General features: G+C 36.2%; 2 protein-coding genes across 2 annotated transcripts in view; one reads left to right on the top strand and one right to left on the bottom strand.

Moving 5' to 3' along the window:
- Positions 1–23,082, top strand: part of SYN2 (synapsin II) — a 193,291-nt gene that overhangs the window by 98,566 nt on the left and 71,643 nt on the right. The window lies entirely within an intron of this gene.
- The window catches only part of TIMP4 (TIMP metallopeptidase inhibitor 4), a 33,165-nt gene continuing 10,229 nt past the window's right edge, over positions 147–23,082 (bottom strand). The window contains exons 2-5 of the mRNA XM_042806980.1: positions 10,669–10,766; positions 4,787–4,901; positions 4,016–4,140; positions 147–3,843 (exon numbers count right to left, since the gene is read on the bottom strand). Coding sequence (XP_042662914.1) covers positions 3,646–3,843; positions 4,016–4,140; positions 4,787–4,901; positions 10,669–10,766 — 536 coding nt within the window. The 3' untranslated portion in view covers positions 147–3,645. The remainder of the gene's footprint in view (positions 3,844–4,015; positions 4,141–4,786; positions 4,902–10,668; positions 10,767–23,082) is intronic.

Genomic DNA, 23,082 nt, shown 5'->3' on the forward strand with positions numbered 1-23,082 from the left:
TCCAAGTGTCTGTGAATCGAGTTTTCAACTGAGCGTGCCAGAGGTACGGTTGTGCTTCTGTTTCTTTTGCGTCTTTCATACTATGGTGATCAGTCGTACTGAGTCTTCAGACAGCAATAAAAGGTAAATAAACAAAGATGCCATTCTTTTGTGTAAAAATGGAGCTGCTTTAATGAAACACTTTTTGAAACAGAAACATTCATCTCAGACTGATTAAAACTATACAAAACACAGTAAGGCTTTTTGAACTCATTGCTATTTGAGTCATATCTACAGCCTTTCCCTCAGTAATTAGTTCCCTTTATTTCACTGCATTCCCACCGCTTATGTTCTCTGTCATGAAAAAAAAAAAAAAACACAATGGCTTTTTCAACATAATTGTTGGACAATTTAATTAAAACTTAACTGGAACACTGAGAAAAAAGCCAGCAATATTCAAGGTGGTGTTTTTTCACCGTTCACCTGTACAGCCTCCCTTCTCTGTTCTTTTCCCTACTCCTGTCATAAGTCATGTGAGTAATTTTCAAATTAAAATCAAATGTTGTACCAGGCTATATTTCTGCTCTAACCTTTCCTGTAACACATAGTTTCATGAAGTAAAAATAAAATGTAAAAATAATCTGCTGTTGATAATATATCCATGCCACTACAGTAAAAATCTTGATAGGAAAATAACGTATTCAGAATGCCACATTGTAATTAATCCTTTTAATAATCTTGATCAGTGCTGAATCTCAGGGAAAATAAAAACTCATTCTGAGAGGATTTTTTATAAAGCTTTTCTTGCCATATTTATTGTAATGAGGAAAAGAAAAAAAAAAAAATCTTTGTACCAGCCACTGCAGCAACTTTGGCCAGATTTATGCTCAGACAGAAATCAAAGTGGATGGCCGTTACTTTTGGAACCCCTCATATGGGATATTTTATGGGAGGTTGAATATAAAATGTTTTTTAAACTAATTATGGCATATGTTCATATTACAGTTTGTTCATAAATATTGAAGAAAGCATTTATTTTTATAAGATACATAAAGAAGGCAATCTGAGTGGGGCTAGTTGAGTTTAAGGTCTAATTACTATAAAACTGAGATAGAAACGGAACTATGAGTTAGAAAGCAGAAAATATCTGTTTGCTGCAGAGTGCTATTCAGAAGACACCATTACATCGAAATGAATTTGGAAACAAATGCTACACTCTACATGTATTGAATATTAATTAGCCATGTGCTTGATTCAGACTGTATGGTTATTAAGCCCTTGCAGGCTTATCTAGGAATTGTTTTGGTTTGACATGAGGAAATAAGGCCTGGGTTTTAAGTCTTTCTGTAAATTAGTAATATAAATGCATAGCCCTGACAGTAAATAGTACTGTCAATACTGTCTCTGCAGTACCAATTCCTTTTTGGAAGAAATGCAGCCTTTTTATATCATTTATGTGTAAGTAGCCATAATAAGTTGATGCTCCAAATCAGTGTTAGGTAATTTTTTGTTTGTCTCTAGCAAAGCAGAAAATGAGCGAGGCTTTACATTTGGCAGCACAAATATATGGTGGTTTAATCTAGGATTGTAAATTGAAACCGAAAAACTGATTTACAGTAAATAATGTGTGAAGTGCTGACTATTCAGGGGCATATACTCCTCAAAGGAATAGCAGCATGCCTTCCTGTTGGCCTTGCGCCATTTCACTTCACTGGAATTATATTAAGTTTAGCCACAAAAAAAAGTAAATAAGAATATTTATTCTCACGAGAGTGTTTTCAAACCTATCCCTTAAATACGTATTCATGCAACTGTCAAAATAACCATTAGAAATATGAAAAGAGTATGTCACAAAAAATCATTTATACAGGTTTTTTTTTTGCAAGTATACGTTATATATCCAATACAACATACCTTAGGGTGTGATGAGATACATGGGACATGGAATTTTATGTCCAAACTGCAGCTACATCAAATTGAATGGAATGAGAGATGACTATGCACTTAAAGATGTGCATCTTCATCGCAAGTTTATGTCCCAGTGATTTTAGAAGGACTCTATTGCAAACAGACTAAAGGAACTGTTTGGAAAACTGGACCCTTGAACCAATAGACAATAACAGCTCTGATTCTGAATACGCCCATGGGCGGGGAATGTTACACTATGGTTAGCAGGAACGAGTGAAGTGTTTGTGTTAAACCTTTAAATAGACATGGTCTAACCAAACGAGAACAGAACTGACTATTGTTCTAAATTCTCATATGAGGAATACATAAGAGTAATTTCTAGCCACAACTGTAATGAAGTGAAAGAAACCCAGTGGAGAAAATTGGAGAGAGTAAAATGTGTCAGAAATGGCAGCTATTACAGATTCACATCCTGCGTGACAGTTCTCATCCAGTTTCTAGAACACAAGCAGTTGAACAACTGTCTGAACTTTGGCATTTACAGAAATAATTTCTTAAGTTTTACCACTGTGAATTGAATTACTTTTGTAAACTTAAATATGTGTGAGATTAGTTACTAACTACAGTAATCCATTCATAAAAGTTAAGACACTAAAAAACTAAACGGCAAAATACGTTGTAATACTTCTCTAGCATAAGTTCATAAGTTACCAAATTCATTATGACCGTGTACAATGGGTATTCTTGACTGAAAAAATCATTAATGTAAATTTAAACTATTAAATATGGTCAAATATTTGAGACCTTTTTAGAAATCACTTGCAGTGTAAGTTACTCAATATCTATTACATATATTTTTATATGATTTTCTAAAGCCACGGCTTTTAACAGTGTTGAAATACAATGACCTAGTCACATATTTAGAGAGGCATTATCAAGTACTACAGCTGCCATGATGATGAACATTGTTTCTGTAAATATAAGCAGTTTTAGCCTGTCATCATTTGTGTTGGTTCCATAAAACACTGAAGCATTAGGACATCTGGCTTTCCTTTCAACAGCATATAACTAGTCCATAGGAATATTGAATTGAGTAAGAGGATTTTGATTATCAAGGCTGTTTTTTAACTTATTTACCAATGAAAGTTACAACTCTATAGATAAAGAAAGCTATGACATAAGTAACATACAGAATATGGAGCACAGATTGTTTTAATCACAGAAGTGTTCAGCTTTTTTCAGCAGATAAGGAAATACAGGGACTTTTGAATCTTTTTTAATAGCACATTGTTATAATACTTTACATATACACTGTACAATAATTCTTTTGTATCAGAAGACTTTCATACAGAAAAAAATAGTTCTATAAAACATTCTGTAGTTCATCAGAAAGATTTGGAATAAAACATGGGGCTCTTAATCTGTTGGTTAACAGAAATAGGGGGCAAAATTCTGGCAATTCTTTTGTTCTTGTACATTCATACTGGTAAAAGGGAAACTTGTTTTGCCTTAGAGGTCTTGGAGGAGCATTCTCAGCCTGAGCCTCTCTGTACAAAGCATAACTTTACAGAGTAGCTACCTCCAGGAGATTTGTTCCTCATCTTGCGTGAGTGCCAATTCCACAGACTCGTACTTTAGCTGTGCAGGACAATTTGGTTTTGTTTCTAAGCAACAGATACATTAGACGATGTGTTCAAAGCTGTGAGCGTGCAATGTTTGATGGAATTAGACTCCAAGGCTTTTTCGGAAGTGATCATTTTAAGGTTCGCTGATATCAATAAACTCTTTCTCTGGGGGAGGACCACCTCGGTACCAGCTGCAAGTGCCATCACTTCTCTTGATACAGGCATAGTGCTTGGCCTGGTGCCCGTATAGCTTTCTCTCTATCAGCCAGTCTGTCCAGAGGCACTCGTTTGGTGTAGTGATCGAACAGGGCACCATGTAGCAGGTTGTAATCTAAATGTGAAATAGCACATTAAGTCAGTATAGTGCAGGTTTCTTTCAAATGGTGTTTATTCTTGAATAATATAAAATACATGGTGTATGGGAGAACAGTTCCCACCAGAGGAAACTGCTAGTGCCTGTAAGGTGGGCTCTACCATTAGACAGTGTTTCCTTCTATACTTACTTTGCAGCCACAGCCCATTTGATATCTCTGATTAAGACTCTTCTTCTGAGACAAGGATAAATCATCCCATGGTTCAATGTAGTTGCATAAATGAATGAGGACTTTACCATCACTTAAAATTTGACCTACGACATGGAAAATAAGAAAAATAAGGCAAGCAAATAAAACTGTTTTCTAAATACCAAAACAAATTGAAGTTTTTAACTAATTGCACCAAGTTAGTCACATTTCACACTTTTCTCAATGAATGTAATTGTAACTGAGAGAATTATTCTGCATACTGAATAAATGTAAAAGACTTAAGGAGGGTATTTTTTCAAAAGATGCTGATAATCTGCCAGCAAGGGTTGGATGCAAATGCAGTTGTGTGTTAAACTAGATTTCAGGACTCTATAGAAAAACCTGTAATTACTTAGGACCCCAAATCTGTATAGACATAGGCAAGTGTTGTCTCATTAAGCATGTTTGCATTCCTGGGGAAACCAGTACTGCTGGTTTCAAACAAATAATTATGTCATACTTGCTATTTACTAATTACGTAGTTACTGATCTTGACTTTTGAAACTACTTTAAGATTGTTGGATGAAGAATGGAAACCATGTAAGATCACAGTATGATTCCAGATTTACACAATTTGTACATTTCATTGTGTTTATATTACTTAGCACATAAATATATTATTTTTTTTAACAAGGGCCAGTATATTTTTGCAAAGTCAATCTAAGCAGTTACTTCTGGTTTTATAGGTGCATTAGTTTAGTAGCATTTTACCTGTCAAAAGATACTGTTTTTTGTTGTTAGCTTCTAGTTTCACTCCACAGAGTGACGAATCAAAAGGGGTATAGACATACTGGACATCCTTGAGCTTTTCAAATCCTTTAAACATCTGAAAATTATCAGAAACATCGTCAGTAGTGGAAAGCAAACATGAAAAAACAGTTGCAAACAACAGCTGTAAGAAATATGTGGTGCACCTCTTTAAAAAAAAAGCTCTAAAGTCTGAACTTATATGTGAAAATACCAACAATTAGACCCCTTCTCTACACTAAATGGCATGTGTCTGTTGTTTTTAGAAGGAAATTATAGGTTTTAAAATGTGCTTTTTCAGTGTTTTTAATGGATCTTTAAATCCTTCTCTTCAATTTATGTTCTGCTGGCATCTTCCATTTAAGGAGTAATGCAGAGAACGCATTCATCTCAAACAAAGTGCTGTAGCATTGTAAAATGCAAAAATTTCTCCATATATAAATAGGAGAAATCTTATATTGATCAGTGTGACGCTGTTCATCTTCAAGGACATGAGACATGTTAAGAAACTGAGTATTGTTCTTGTATTTGGTCACTAAAGCAAGCTGGTTTTCTACATCCAGAATTTTGCCCAACGTGACCTTCTCAAATAACTGTTGGGAAATGGGACCCAGCTCTTAGAGTTTATAGCCTGCAGCCCCAAAAGGGACAGGCTCAGGATCAAAGCCTGTGCAGTGTTCAGATTGGCTGCTCCTTGACTAGCATTCCCAACTATGAAAATAATTCTTAAGTCAGCCATTGAAAGATCAAAACAAGTTTAGTTGTGTCCAAATGTGAGAAGGAACCATAAGATGCTAATCAACCTCAGAGTGCCTGTCATCACCTAATATGACATAACTGAAACCCCAACACTCCGGGGGCCCCATTTGGTGACATCATGCTGTGTGTTGACAGCTGTGGACAATCGCAAGGCTCACAGCTCCCACGGGCAGGCTCTCCCAGTTGCAGCTGGCGTCACTGGAAAGTGTGTTCGTGTTACTTAAGTTCCCTCAGGAGATTTAAATAGTACAGGGCACTAGAAAATACACTCTAATATGTTGATTTTTCTGAAGCCGTATTTATAGAATAAAAAAAGCCAGAGTTGTTGTCATTGGGCTTCTGATCCAAAATTATTAGATGTGAATTTGAAAGACTTAGTAGAAAATACAAACACACCAAACTAAACCAAAAAAACAAATCGGTATCCTGTTCAAAGCAGCAGTGAAAATAATGGAAAGCATATATAATGACGATGAAAAAGTGTCTGATTTTATTAGATAGAAGTAGTCTGGCACGGCAGCCCAATGTAGGCTCTCAGAAAGATGGCCAGACGAGGAAGCGGGAGCAGGCTGCAAGGTGTTGTGGAGAACGTGCCTGGTTGCTGGCCCAGCCAGCGCCTCACGGGGAGCCCCCAGCCTTCCTGGCTCCTGCAAGAGCCACGGGATTCCTGCCCTCTTTGAAACTTGAATCCCTGCTTCTGCTGCGCGGCCGTCGGCTTCGCTCAGGGTGTGGGTACCAGACACAGATGTCTAGCCCGTAGGAACTACACCAGCTCTGCAGGTACCCGCCGAGTTGAGTTCTCTCCCCACTCAAAAAACTTCGGTTGGGCTACAATGTATAGTAGGCCGCAACTTTTATTTAATAGCTCATCACTTGATCTAAATTAACTTCAGACATTATGCAGACAACACAAATTGATTTAGCTATTAAAAAAAAAATATATGTATATATACACATACATAAAAATACCCATGGCAACTTAAAATAGAGATCTAGTTAATATTTAAGAGTTCGGTGTTTGTTTTGTTGGGGGTTTTTTGATTGCTTGGTTGAGGGATTTTTTTGACATTACAGTCTGACCTAGCTCAGGTTTTGACCTAGATATTTGTTAAAGTATTTCTTAAGATTACAATTTTCTGTTTAACTCACTAAATCATATTTGATCTTCTTCATGATATTCTCTCATCTCCTGAAAGTGCGGATACTTTCTCTGTAAAGGGATAAGATGGCTTGATTTGATTCTGCACTGTGGTATAGGCCATTGAGGTTCTGGTAGGACTTGACTGAGGTGGGAAAACAGGATGGGGAACTGAGAGAATAGAGAGCTGTGAGCCTGATGCTAAAGTCTGTATTGATCCTGTGCCTGTCCTTTTGAGGTATATGGCCAAGACCAGTACACTACCTTGCTTTAAGATTTTAGAAGACTTTTCTTTAAGACTATCTGTATTACTTTTAGCATTTCAGGCATGTTCCTTCATGATTCTTCTATTGTTTTTAATTCTCTAAACCTCTCCAACTGTATCATGGCTTATTTTCTTAGTTTTATATAGTGATTAATAGCTACCTTTAAAACTGCATGCATCATTGTAAGGTGTAGATAATGTTGTGTTTAGCTTAAGTACCTCCTCATATTCCCACTGTGAGGGGACCCCACCTCCTTGTAAAAGTCTTGATTCTTTCAGTGGGTTTGCATCCATACAGCTTGTGTGGAAAATAGTTAGCCATTTTGCTTATACTAGTTTAATTTGGTAAAATGTGTTAATTTCATGTATGACAGGAATATCTCGGGCCTTGCTTCACTGCTCTGATAATACAGGGCAAAATGTCACAAAAGCTAATGGCACTGTTTCAGTATTTAGCTGGGTCCTCAGAGTAAGTATGATGACCAAGTCAATAACAATAATTTTATGAAGACAAATATTCAATTGCATGTAAATCACATATTTTCTTCTCTCTTTAGCACAATGCTGTAAATATTGCAATAAAAGAAAATATGTATGGCTTCTTAAAATGCCAACCCATATATATAAAATGAATAAACCCCATCATAATTATTTTTTTTTATTTCTGAAGATGAATAACAAAATCATATTTAATATTCCTGTCCCAAAATACCAATGTTTTAATGCTAAGACTAATGGACTGGATTTAAAATAACAGAAATACAGTTTTTGTAACAGGAGTAGCATAAACCAGCCGCACTAATGTTACATGTCAAACAGCCCAGAGAGTAACATAACAGAGAAACAGCAACATTTTGCTGAATTTACAGTTGCGGTAAAATGTAACCTCTATATGTTCTGTGTTTCTGTTCTTAAAGGGAGAAGAGTTGCTGAGGAAAGTGTGAATATGTGTGTGGCTTAAAAAGTATTCACCAAAGCTAATACTGAGTTGATAATCATGTTTTAGCTTGATAGATCTTACAGCTCAAAAGAGGTGATAGAGAATCTGTTCTTACTTTCTTTGTTACATGAAGTGGATTCTTAGCATATCGGCCCAATCCTGTAAATGTTTATGCACAGGGTTAGCCAGAAACATGTGATCAGCGCCATCAGACATTGAAGGGACCGTTCAGTTTATCACAACTGCAGGGCATCAGATTTACAATATGAGAAATCGGTCTGTAAGCACTCATAGAAGAGAGACTATAGTAGTGAAAAGAGAATGTTCTACCATTTGACATACGCTGCCGATTTAGATTCTTCTAAATGATGTAATCTGAGGGAAAAGGTAGGAAATAATGTTACCAAGTTACTGCTCTGGTCAACCAAGCTCTCAGTTATTCAGGAAACTGAGATGCAGAAAGGAGGGCACTGATCACGAGGCTCAGTTTGAAGATCCTCTGACAAGCTGTTTCTGTGATGTTATTAGTCTGCAGATTGTCCTGCTCTGCTGAGGTGGCCAAATCTGGCTGACTGTATACAACATTATATGATTTAATTGATTATTTTACACTTACCAAGTGTTTACAAGCACGAACTATTTAAAATTGCTCTCTCTTCACTTTTGTAACTTGATGTGGACTTTACAGTGTTACCCATAACACCTTCTTATCAAAGTTCTGTTAAATTTAACAGTGAATGTTTCTCAGTAATTTTTCAGTATACCCAGTCCTGTTGCATTTTTACCTGTATGCTAGCTCTGAATTATATGCTTAGAATATAAGAGGTTACATCACTCTCTGTCAGGTCTTGTATGATTTACCAGCCAGGGGCAAAGTTACCCTTATGGGATTATTTCAGTGCCACACTGAGTTTACTAGCCACCCCACAAAAGATTTGCAGTTTACAAAAGCTTCTGTTTGCTTGCTCATTCTGTGTTGCAGATATTTCAAACAAAAATCCTTCTACTGGGTTTGTCAGAGACGCTGAGCAGGGAGCTGGGTCCCAAGGCAGCTGAGCAGCCTGTGTGCCAGGGTTGAAGCCTCAGCTCCTACTTCTCTTCTAACTCTGTTCTGGCCAGAAGTAAGAATTTGAAGGGTAGGACTATCATGACCCATTTGTCGTTAGGCTAAGCTTGTATGTAATTATGTAGAGCATCTTTTATTAGAAAATACATCTCTCCGGTTTGTCCAGTCCTAGCTGACTTGCCTTCTGAAGCTTAGTGGAATTAAATAAAGGTCTCTTTCTGATGCCTAAGTTTTGAATAGGCCTCTACTTATGAAAATTTGGTAGAAACTCCAAAGCAGCTCCAATATATGGGTGTATTTCTGAGATTTCAGTAGGCTGTTTCTGAAGAACACGATTATAGACCGAAAAGAATAACATAGACTAGACTTTTCATTCTTCTTTATTGTGCTGAAGTATGATGATCTGCATTTCTATAAAGTTACTGAAGTGTTGCAGAGTGGCAGCAGAAATTTAAAGTGCTAATGGGAGGAAAGAGAATTACTCTGATATTTATATACTTATTTCTGTAAAGAAACATTTGAAAATTTCCTTAATAGTTTAAGACAGAAAGTGGCAGATGGTGAAGAGTTTTGGGGTTTGTTTTTTAGCAAGGTAAAAAGAATTGGCTTGTTGAAATTGCTATAAAACCTTAACAGGTCATGTGTGATAACCATCCATGTGAGTATTTTGAGATATTCTCATTTACCATCAATTTTTCCTAGTAAAGTCCTGTGAGGTGATCCACTGATACAATTTGAAACATAGAAATTTTTTTTTGAAAGCATGTAGCCATTCATAATGATCTTCTTAAGTGTTCCCAGTAAATGTAATAATACAAATCAACACAAATAATACAAAATAATAGTCTATAAAAACGGGAAGTAAAACCACCTTAGAAAACTTAAAACAAACCAACCGACCAAACAAAACCCCCCAACAATGTACATTATTACATTTTAATTGAAAGAGATTGCCTATCTTTTGTGTGTTCTAGAAACAGGTAGATTTACAGCAGTGAGAGTTTGATGGTGACTTGAATAGGATCAAGATGGGTATTCTTAAAGTACATTAATGATTACGTCTCCTTATTGGAGCTGAACAAATAATCGAAAAATCCTGTGAGATTCTGAATGACTGTATTTTTGGGTGCTCCCACTTTGTGTTTGCCTTCCTAGCAACATTCACACAAATGGATTTCTTTTTACATGAATATCAGGGAAGGACTCCTGCTTCTGCAAATATCCCTACTCACTTAGGAACAAAAGTCCTTGCTATTTCAGCTGGAAATGCTTTCCTCTGTTTATTATAAAGTTTGCATCATCCAGTAAGAGGTGTGATATCATAATGCAACGTAGGTGATAAGTATCCCCCAGAAACAGCAAATGTATTGAACACCATTCATAGGCTGAAGTACATTTCATAAAATCTTCATAGAGCAATTGTGAATAACAAAAATTTTCATCAAAATATAGTTACTTAGCAAGCAACTCTTAAGTGTCAGAATAGCTGCTTTTTTTTTTTTTTTTAATTTTTCTCTTCTTCTCTATCCCTACATTGTTTTATTCTGTGTAGTTCACCTGGGTCTAGCTGTGGGGGCAGCTGGAGTCTTTTCCAGCTTAAAGCATTTAGGGCTAAATTGTAGTCAGATACAGAGTTTATCAACATTGAACTTCAAAATAGCTAAGTGATTCCATGTACCTTTATTTGTTTGATTTCATACCGGATCATTTTGTGGGTATCAAGAGGATCATCACTGGCAGGAACCACCTTTTCACTGGATATTTTTGCTCGAATCACTGTAATAAAGAAAAATATTTAAATGTAAATAAGCGTATGCCTAATTTTACAAGCAACAGCCAAAATTACATTGATAAATTTTAACATTGTTTTACACTTTAGCTAGAAGTAGATTTTAAGGCTTGTTACCGTAAGAACACTAGGTTGAGTTAACTCCTGAAAATAAAAACAAGTGGTCTCCTATGTTATAAATCTGAATTAAGTTGCTACTCATTTTCAACAAAAACTGTCCATCGAAATCTTTCAAAGACTCGAATCCCATAAAATTTTATAACACACCCATCATTATAATCAGTGAGTGAAGGAAAGGGACACTTCTGTTAATGACAGAATTGTTGATCGATTTGAAGTTAACACTCTGTAAGACTGCCAGACAAGATTAAATCATCAATTTTATGCATGAAGTCAGCAGACAAGAAGAGAATAGTCTTTTATTCACTTTTCTGAGACTATAAATTTTAGCGTTTTTCTTAACATGTCGTTAATTGTGTTAACCTGTATAAATTAATTACTCCCTCTTTTGACCCATTTTATTTCCTATTCTTTAAACCAGGAAACTATGAGATTTTTATGAAAGAAGAAACAGTTTATTTTCCTATCTGTTTGAGATATCTCTCCTGTATATGCTGTTTACAATATCCCAGGACTGTTAGGCACAGAGACTAACAGGAGATGGTATATGGCCAAAATTCCTCTGGGGACCTCTATCCCCCAAAAGTGAGAGTCCTGGTTTTGCTTGGTTCTGGATGGCTGCTATTACGGCTCCTCGGCAGCCGTAGTACTTGTTGGAACAAACAATCTGTATCTGTGTGGAGAGGTACTGGCAAAGGCTGGAGCAATCAACCCCACTTCAGCTGTAAATCCAATTCACAACTGGGCAGAGATGGATCTGTGCGAGGACATCTGCATCTGCAGGTGTGACAGAGACCAGAAAATACTCTTCAGTATGAGGGCAACTCTCTGACACCTTCTTTTTTATTTTTTTATTTTTCATGATGAAAGGAACCATTCTATCAAAAATAGTATGAAAATAGCATGATGTTTCATAGAATAAGTTATGTTAGAAGGAGCCTCTGGAGGTCTAGTTCAACCTCTTTCTCAGCTTGAATCAGGACGCTGAGGGCTGTGTCCAGCTGAGTTTTGAGTTTCTCTGAGGATGGAGATTCTGCAGCCTCCCTCAGACCCTGTTCCAGGGTTTGACCACTCTTACAGTGAAATCCTCATACTTTCTGTTCACTGAAGAAGATATGAAGCTGACGCAGAGGAAAATCTTTGGGCATCAAAATCATGCTTTTCCCCCACAAAAATTTATTTGATATATTGACCTCTAAACGTCATCTCTAAAGAAAAGGAATAAGAACTCCAGATTGTCGTTTTCTTTGCAGCCAAACAGAGGTCAGTCCCATCTAATAATGGGCAATTCTCATTTCCTCACTTCTTAGCAGAGCAAACTAGATGCAATAATCAACACGATGCAGATGCCTGCGGCTTCAAAGCTCTATCTTTTGGCACAATACTCCCTCCTCCCAAGCCATTTAAACCCTTTTAAAGGAGCATTTTAGACTTATGGGTTGGATTGGACAGAAAGAGTTCTTTTAAGTATGAACAGCAAAGTCCTCATTTCAAATGGTAAGTGGCAGCATCTCTTTAATTATCTGCAGATGTGTTATGTTCCCACAAATTAACAGTACTTCTTAAGTGCTTTGATCTAATTCCAGATAAAAAGTGTTGTGGATTGTGTGTACTATACTGCTGGAAGGGTCAAATTAGAATCATGTTGTTTTGTTTTGCGTTGCTTGCCTTTGCATCATTACTTCCTAAAAAAAAGGTTTTCTCATTAGAGTTCATTCAATATAGAAGGGAAGGTGTGAGACAACAGTTAGGAGCTAGCTCCCTTATTTTCTTAATATCATAACATGGTTTATATTCAGGAAATCTTCTCCTGCCTACTCAATGCAAACACTTGTAGGATAATTAAAACTATTTTTCCCCTTGTGTTTATTGTTGAAACATTACTCATTTTTGTATTTTTATTCAATTCTGCTTGTTAGCATCTGAGAGGAATATTACAGATGATCAACGATAGCTCAAAGAGTCTCCATGGTGTTATGCAAGGCTGAAAGTATGACATTTTGGGGTTTGTCATTAAGAGACCTTTTTCTGGGTATGTAGAAGAAAATTAAAACTGTTTTTATGTTGTGTGTTTTGTTCGTTTGTTTAAGAGAAAGCTTCCAGATGGCGATGGAAGACTAAATTGAGATTTTATTTTTTTTTAACAACAAGAAAGATTTATTGCTACAGGATGTCTAAATCTTCAGTTATTTGGGTTTTACTTTTCTATTCTCCCGAAACCAGAGTCAACGCACACAGATCTTTTTGGGCCTTTTAATCCTTCTTGTTTTGCTCTTTTCTGTGCTTTAGTTGTTGGGTTTTTTTCTATCAGTGTCGTCTAGCTGTCTCCTAAAACCTCTTATTCATGTGGTTGCTTCTGGTTTTAACCACAAGCACTTCCTGATTTAGCATTCCTGGGCCTAGCCATCTCCCTGTCTTCACTCGTGGTTCAGAGGGTGGTTATAACTTAGGATTCCTCCTAGTCGGCACTTCTTTTCAAGAAATGGTTTCAAGTATACCATGGCTGGCTTGGCTTCTCCACTGTTTGACTGAGAACAACCTCTGGTTGTTTAGTGTAATAATGTCGTTTTATCTGTCAGACAGTTACTGGTTCCTTATGAGGAATTTGCATATATGAAATACATATACATAGCCTTCATATTCTAATGACAGTAATTCAGTCTGCCTCCAGTTCATTCTGCATTAAAAATATATACTGTTTTTCAAAAGATACTGTCTCTAATATTTCAGTAGTAGGACGTAGCATTTCTGTGGAACTTGTATTCTGTAACACATGGTACTTTTATAAAATTTAAACTTTTATCCTCACTTTGTGGCTGAACATTGTCTCAGGTGACTGAACTAAAAGGAAGTTGATGTGATTGAGGCCATTCAGGGGCCAGGTAGAGCCTCGGAACAGAAATCATACTGGCAGTTACTGGCCTCCACGATTCTGCGGAGTTCATAGTGTCAAGTTGCCGCCTCTCTAAGCAGCTGCTGCTTTGATGACTAGTGCCATAGCATTCTGCAGTTATGGGAGGACAGTGTCCCATTTAGTAAATCATCTTGGCTATTGGACCTTCCTTATTAGAACTGTGTTAAGAATATATTTATTCCTTCTTTCCTGAATAGTAATAAACGTCTCCCAACCATTTCTACATCAACAAAAGATAATTTTCAATGGGGTAAAGGACAGAACTCAGTATAACATTAGATATGTTTGTCTTCATACAGTCAGGAGAAAAGAATTGGATTTTATACAATACAGAAGAGTTTATATACAATAAGGGTGGAAAGTTAGGTATTAACTGCATCCTTCCCAAACCTGGGTGATTTCTCTCTGAAATTAGCTACACTAATTATTTACCTGTAAATAAACTGTACCATCACCTTGTATATTAGAGATTTTTACAGTCATGAGGAATTAGTTATACTAGGGGCTTTTTTAAAAAGAAATTCACTGCCATTAGATTAATTTTACCACACTACAGTGATATATCAATAAAATATGACCATCTTTTTTACGGAAGAGGAGACACAAAGAATTGAGCAGTATACCGAAGGCCCCGTACCAGATCATAGATACAGATGGGATCAGAACAAAGTAAATCCTCGTGCTTTGTCCACTGAAATTAGTATGTTCCCTAAAAGTAATATTTCTTCAGACTCTGAGTTATTTCTTCAGGCATTAATGAAGGGAAAACTATTTAATGAAGAATTATTATCATTGTTCGAAGTTAGTATTATGAAATACTATATTCTTTATGATACTTTTTTATATAGTATTATTGTGCTTACACAAGTTTTAAGATAATGCTATTTAGCCTTTTTCCTTAACCTACCGGTCACAGTACTCTTGTCTGAAGACAGGTAACTTTACTGAACAAAATTAATCAAGTTTATTACTCCTTCAAAAAGGAAAACAAATTGGAGTTTAGTCTCCAGATTAACTTTATTATCCTAAGAAATAGAGGTAAGGGAGAAGGTAAAAAGTGATGAATAAATGAGATCTTTTTTCCCCCAGTATCTGTTAAATATCAGCAAATATATAATGAAAAATATTTATATAGGAAAATATTTAAGATATTACTGGACATAAGAACAAGGAATCGTAACTGCTTATGTGCATTATTCTTTTAAATACATAAACCTAAAAGTAAATAAAATATAAGTAAAATTCAAATATTGCTCAGAAGAGAGTAAATTTTAAAAATTGACAGGTAGGAAGGCAGACGCTTGGAGCTTTGAAAATCTCTTTTGTTATTTCTTTGGGTTCTAAGAACACTCAACCTACATCCTGACCAAAGTTTTCAAGTGCGTTAAGGTCACAGTACTATGAGAAATACAAACTACTATTAAACTGTTGTTTTACTTAAGCTGGGTTTAGTTCAGTAGTAATGTTTCTTGGGTATGATTTCTATCACAATAAAAATATTTCACTGTCTTCTAGAATTAAAAGAGATTTATAGATTATTATCATGATGGATTCATCCAGTTTGAAATATTAGCTGCACTGGAGTTTTCATTATATCAGTGATAAACTTTGTAATACCTACGATTTGTAAATCAATATATTTTTGGTTAGGGAGTTGCAGCTTAAAGCAAAGCTCCATAGTTAATGAGCTTCAGTCCTTCAGCAAGAGGTAGGTTACTGAATAGATAGAAGGGCAAGGTTGACTAGTCTGTGATGCCTTAGCTGCTTTTTGTGAAAATAAGGGCTAAATCCTATCCTTTAGCCTTGCAATAGATTCTGAGGTCCATGAACAAAGAAGCTCTTCCCCTCCCCACTACTGAGAACCAAGAATGGAGGTCTCGGAATGAAGGAAGAAGGTGCAGTTCTGCATGCAGAGGAAGCCACAGTACTGGGACTGTGCCAGCCATCTGTATTCCTGGTTTGCCCTGGGATTTATCTCTTTTATGCACTGCTAGGGCTACTTCTAAATTTTAGAAACAGTGCCTCCATCATTGACACTGCACCAAAAATAGGCAGCTACCTAAACTTGAGATGGAAGTCTCTGATTTCTTCTCTGTCCTTTCTGCTGAGTGTTCTTGCTGCTCGGGGTAGGTTAGGCAGTCTTTCTCTCAAGAAATCAGGAAAGTTTATTTCACGTCACACAAGTTTATAATCAGCTTTGCTACAAAAACCTTGAAATGAGACTTTATGTTGACAGGAAAAGAAAGATGTAAGTTGCTAAAAAGTTACGAACAAGGTTGTGGTAATGACTCATGCAGCTCTTTTTTTTTCTTGTATTTCATTGTCTCAGTTTAGCCCTTTCACTTCATTACCCAATATATGAGGAATTATATTTGAGCACTTATTTCTACCTGTCTGTTTAGCGTGTGACACTTCAACCAAGCGGTTGCCAGATGTTGTTGCTCTTGTAGGGACAAGGAATAAGCGGCACAAGGAGAGAGATCTAAATAAGAGTGTATTGTTATGTGGATGGTTTGAGGATGGCATCCCAAATCTTTATGGGAACAGAGAGAAGAAAGCATCCAAATGTGCAAAAATAGAAAACAACATTTTTTTCTGAAATTACATATTAGTCAGAGTATGCAGCATGAAATAAAGCAGAACTATGGACACGTAATACGTATGTACGTGATTTCAAAGGCCTCTATATTCAAATTAACTTTTACATATAAAAATAGGATCTTTCACCAAAATAAAAATATTCACATACATAATAAGCAGCTGGTTTTGCTCACCCTTCTACTGTAAGGTTACTTAAAACTTCTATCTATCGGACCTTTTTTTCCTTTTTGGGGTGCAGTAGCTTAAACTTGTTACATAAATGTCTCCAATTCCTGGAGGATCACACCCAGAATACGGATCAAGGGTAAATACCACAGTGACAAGTTCAGGAGCCCCAGCTGTAGAGACCCTGAGTTTATTCAAAACTTGATGTTTCAACTAAAAAATTATTCTTGTCCAAAAGTCTTGATGAATTTCTTTTTGGAGAGGATTTGCTTTATTTAATCAAAAGCCTATATATAGACTCTTTTTTTCTCAAAAGAGTCTATGAAAGAAGTTTCCTCTTCTGGATTTTGCCTCACTGCACTTTTGTGCGATCCAATGCTATTTTATATATCCAAAGGAAGTAAATACCACTACTAGAGAAATTGCAATAATTCTTATTCAGTTGCCTCTGTTCCTACACTTCAGCAGATCTGTTCTGATCACAGGCTACTGAAAAAGTGATTGGAATATGACAGTGGCTGTAGTGAGTCGTGGGTTTATACACGCACTGAAAGCATTTATCAAAAGGACATCCAGGGGAATAAAGGCGAAGCTGTGTATTTGAAGCTGTAAAGGTCAAGTTTCTAGGTCCAGTGATCTAAAATAATTGCGTAATAAACCAGAAGACAACTGAAGTGAATCTGGGCTTTACAGGCCATATAGAGTCGCTCTGCGAAATGGCTTTTTCTGTTCCTGTGATGATACACTCGTATTATTTCTAGGTGTATACTTTATCCTACTTTCTGAGATCTCCATTCTTTGTTCTGAACCGTGGAGAGAGGCAGGGCTTCTTATGAAGCGTTTGTAAAACTGTATTTTTACCCTTTTGTATTTATGATCTTTTTGTAACCCTCACTACGAAATGGGGGTTATCTTCCTACTTAGGTGTATCAAAATAGAAATTCACAGCGAATCCTCAGTTTACCTGGTGGTAATTCGTACCGGTGCTAACACAACTTCACACCGTCTGATAAAGGTATGCCTGTCTGTATTTAAAAACATAGACACCTCATTTAAATTAAGTAGATAAGGCTTTCTTAATTTTATATGCCATAATTTATTTTGTGATATCATACGGGAAACTTCCTGAAATGATGCATTAACTACTCAGTGACTTAATACTGACGACTTTCATTTGAATATTGAGATAAACTACTCTGAAATAACTAGAGACTGCAGTACAGTGTTAGTAGTGCCACAGGGTACGCTACAGCCAGAACAAAACTCAGCCAAGAGTTGTCTGTTAACAAACAGTTGCAACCAAATGACAGGTGACTATCTTCACCTATTTTACCTATAGGATTAAGAAAGAAAGGTTTTTATTAACCCCCTTTTTCTCTTCCTCTATTAGTGATCAGTGCAAATCAGGACCAGCCCCTCCATGTAGTATACAACTGCTAAAATATTTTGTATTCTGCAAGAGAAGAATGGCAGCAAATCTGGTAATGAGATTTTCAACAGTGCCCATCTTCAGTTTTAGAGGTGAATTAATTCTGCAGATTCAGTGTGAGACTGGAGAGGAGAGGAAGCTTGAAATCACAGAAGGGTCTATGAGTCATTACTCCTTAGAACCAAAGAGCTGCTCCAGGTGGAATTTCTACGTTCCGAGTGGTTGGGCCAGCATACACAATGGCAGGTCGGATTTGCCTCCAGTTTAAGGCAGGCATCTATCTGTAACTGGCCAAGAATTTAAATGTGAACAACCAGAAAGCAAACTAACTAGAAGTTTGTGAGCAGAACTGGCCTCATCTATCACACTCACCTAAACTCAAGTTATGGTAAAATTATGCTGGGAGGCCAAGATAAAGTCCAAAGACAGGGTATAGAAACACTATTTCATTTACCTTCTTTGTGTCTAGATGCCATAGATACTATACCCAGTATATTATGGTCCAGTTTTACAAACTCTTGGTCTCTTGAAGAAGAATACTGGCAAGTAATGCTATCAAAGCTGCCAGAGGAACCCAAGACCACAGTTTTGAAGTCTTGGATTACATGAGTGCAGAGATACGACAAAAAAATAAAATTATTCTTCAGATTGGAAACTAGGCATTTGATCTGCTTAACTTTTCTTGCAGAGAGGGAAAATAGTCAGCAGGCTAGGAGAACAATCTTAACCTCAAAAAAGAAGAGGAATCTGCACAGAATTTGTCACAACAGACAAAAATGCCAAAACTGCACAGGATAGAAAAGATGGAATAGATAGCTTGGATAGAATTAGAAATAAAGTAGTATGTATTTGTCACTGATTTATATTGCTTACAAAACCTGTAAAATACACGCAAGGTTGTAAAAGTGCAACTGTCCCATCTGTACAGCATTGCCACTCGGCCTGTGCAACTCTGGAATGTTTTTTAACTAAATATGCTAAATTGTTCAGTTATACAATAGACCCACTTGCTACATATGCTTATTGTAAAGCTTTAAGTTTCACCAATGAAGAAAGCAAATTAACTTGATTAACTATTTGTGCAATATGTATTCATATATCTGTATATGGAAAAGATTATAATTTCTCAAAATATGTATGAAAGGAAGAAAGAAGTATTAGCAATACAAAAGGAACATCGTAACTTTGGTTTAAACTCACAGGTATCTCTAACGCTGCCAAAAGAAGGCAATTTGTCCAAAATGGCGGCAAAAGTTAATGATTGATTGACATTAAAATAATGTTTTAAAATAAGTAATTAAATATATAACATGTAAATTCACATACACACTGATATTTTTAAAGCAGATTATTTTAGATAATTATAAATTATTTTTAGGAGAATGAAGATTTTTACTTTCTTACACTTGCATTTCACTATTTGATTTGCATATGTTAGCTCCCAACAGAATTAGCAGTAATGCAGCCCCAGTTATTTGAAATCTCCAAGAGAGAGAGATGTGAAACACCGTAGATGTGTCTGTACTGTACATCGGTACTTGAGCATTCACACGCTGTTCACTCAGTAAGAGAATATGTGTATCCACTGATATGGTAAGTAGTGGTGGAAATCTTTGCGTGTGTTACAGTATGTTGCTTGGAGCAGGGATCATGGCTGCTGCGCTTTAATGAAACATAGTAATGAGTAATACTATCAAGTGCCAGTACCATGAGAATAACGTTATGGCTTAATAAGTTGCCCTTAACCTGAAATGTTTAAGGCCTTTTCAAAGCAAGTCCCTTAACAGCAAATATTCTGGTTTCTCTGTTCGTGCTGAAGGATTTGCCAACTCTAGTCTCATAAAAATGCCATTATTTTTTATCCTGTTCCCATTTATAATTTTCTTCATTTTCCTCTGCTCTAAGTCCAAAAAAAAAGGCTCTATTAGTGCTGTAACTCCATTTCACATATTTTGAGTTGAGATGATCTGTACTGCATGCAAAAAGGTCTGTACTCTATGTTTTCAAAAACTACTCTACTTTTTATTGATTCGGTTATTTGGTTTTCAACTTGGAGGCATCTAAATCATTATTTTTATTTACAATAAGTAAATGGGGGGAACTCATAGGCAACTTGCACTTTTGCAGATTGACTCAGGTTTATTTGTGATCTTTCAGAATCTGGTTGTTATGAATTTCCTGGAACACTGAAAGGGCTTAATCTTCTGTTCGTTATTGCACTCATTTTTAACTTCTTTAAAGAAGAATTTGGCATCCATATGGTTTAGGTTCTGTCTTTTTAATGCGAAATACATCTGTTTCATTCTTTTCTTCTATTTTATATAGATATATTTTTATGGTTTACAATGACCATAATTCTTTCTACAGCAAACACTTCCAGGCAGCTAGAGACCACTTCTGCCATGGGTGTCCAAATGATTTGCCATCAATTGGTTTTGTTGTGGTATTTTTTAATCAAAATTTGCTGGCCACCATCATCACCTCCAAAAAATAGTTTCATAGTATTCATGTAGTTTTTTCATCTTATACAGAAGACTCTAGATCTTGTGGGGGTGGGGGCAAGGCTGGAAGTTGAGTCTCGGTACTGAATGGAAACATGCATTTTGCTAAAATGGCTGGCACAGTGTTCGTGGGAGATCAAAGATGACTCCTAGGTTGCCACAGGACTGCTGCCAAGTTATTGACGATAATGGCGGTTTGGTGATGAGACAGATAGAACAATACACTGCTTTGAGAATAAATCTGGCAGGTTTTTCCAATGTCTGATGTTGTCACAGCCATACATCGCAGGCATTCCACACAGCTTTTGCTTTTGATGATTACACCATCAAGGAGACTGCAGCCATTCTTTTTCAGTGTTGATTTCTGAGTTATTATGCAGGCTTTTAATTGTTTCACACTTCAACAGAGAGACAGATGATTACTTCAGGATATCTGTTGAGATGCCAGATCATCCTTACACTTTTGGGTGTGGAAACCTAACATTAAACCCCTATGCTTTCTCTTCTGAGAACCAGGCAAGATGCTATTGAATGATCTTTAAATGTCTGAGAAGGAACAAACGTGTTTATCAAACAGCTCATCTATCAATTTATCTTTCAACAAGACGGACCAGCAAACAGTAGTTTCATTTCCAAACTGTAACGCAACTCAGATGATTGAAGCTGTTATACTAGCTCAAGTCTAGATATAAGCAGAATGCAGCAGCAGCAAAACTGGCCCAATACTGAAAATCTGAAAAAATCGTTTTCTCTGTGTTTGCAGGAGGGATTTCTTATCTGTAAGTCTACATTGTTAATATTCACTCGTCTTCCACAACTCCTAGACCCAAAGTCAAGGAATCTTTAGTTCAAAAGATGTTTATGCTAGTTAGGATGTAAAGGCAATTTTATTTTTCCTGCTTTGTATTTTAGTTTTTCGATATTCCATCAATAAATGCTTATATCCATCTGTAAAGTAGCTAAATCAGCAGCACAGTAACTAAGTGAACAATGGTTTCTGAAATCACAAGAAAAAAAAAGTGGAATTTACTGGACTATTTGGACACAAATGTTTTGGATCTGTAACCACAGAGCTTGTTGAAGAACATAACTGTAACAATAGTAGGCTTTTTTCCTTTATTCTATGGAAACCAATGTATGTGAGACTGTTGCCTAGTCTTGGTGGTGCTTGAAGGTAAGCATGATGTAACAATCATATCTGTGACTGAAAAATCAAATAGTTATTGTAAAGATTTATCACTCAGCTAAATTGTGGAAATTTTTGAAGGCGAAGATTAATTTAAAGTAAGTGTTAGGCCAGACCTAAATTCTACTAGCCCAACGCAAAACAGAAAACAAGGAGAAAAAGGAGAAGATAGACCTTCATATTGGATGTTGAAGGGAAAGGTCACAAATACATCTGAAAAGGTTTAATATGTTAGTTAGTATGGGTCCCTCTACCCAATTAATATAGCCACTCTGCAAATCTTTCAGTTACACAAGACAGCCGTGAATCACATTTCTTTTCTAGATGATAAAATGGGATATTTCATCGTTTATCGTTATTCATGACATTTTTATTCAGAAAAAATTACTGCATTCCAAAAACTCACCATCTTGAAAAACCCATGAATGCTTTTGAAGTTGATAAAGCAGATACCAAGGATTATTTTAACACCATTTCATTTGGATATTAATTTGCACTGTGTTGTTTTTCAATGTAAATGCTTTGCAGAATTTGGCTACACTTTTGTGTTTTATTAACACAAAACTGTGCCAGTCTGCATCCAAAATGCACTTCCATTTGAGGCTTTCAAACTGTAGGATGCCTATATTTAAGCTCATTAGGACTCCCAGGTAGGTCAGATTTTTGTGAACCTCTGTGTTTTTGGCTCAGGTATGCAAAAATTCCTTGTGTTGAAGGCAAAAGTTGATCAGGTTTGCTCAATCCTTGTTAAACCAGAAGATTATGCAGTGGTTTGTTGTTTGTTTTTAATTAGAAGAATGCATTCAATTTATGAGAGTGAGGTTTTAAAATCTAGTTTTGACAAACTTTCAAATAGAAGAGGTGAGTGTATTTTTAACGGATGTGTGGTATTCTTTTAACTTAAATATTACCTAAAAAATATCATGATTTCCTAATGTTGTTCAAGGTCAGTTTTATTTTTCTGCACTGTTTTTACAGCTGCTACTCATGTTACCAGAAATATTTCTCTCTACTTCACAAGCCTCAAATACCACATCATTTGACTAGTAATCAACATCTGCCTAATTTCAGCTGAAGAATAACGCTCTCTTTATACTCTAAAGTCTGTAGAACAACATACATAATGTTATTGTAGATTTCCATTCATAGCTGCATGCCCCTTCCTCCGTGCAGAAGAAACCCCATAATATTGACATACTTTTTAATGAGAAAGTTAGGGATTAAAGTTGGTAGATTAATAGGATTAAGAGTTTGGCAGTCTTTCATGTTCTGTGTTTTATATTATTTAATCTGTTTCTAAGCTTGAAATTTGTTTTCCACACAGTGTGTGTAGAATGTTGTTTCTGAAATCTTGGGGCTTAGTTTCTTAGCATTATGATGCATGTTT

Source organism: Tyto alba, unplaced genomic scaffold (genome assembly GCF_018691265.1).
Source record: "Tyto alba isolate M040663 unplaced genomic scaffold, T.alba_DEE_v4.0 Super-Scaffold_49, whole genome shotgun sequence".
Lineage (NCBI taxonomy): Eukaryota > Metazoa > Chordata > Aves > Strigiformes > Tytonidae > Tyto > Tyto alba.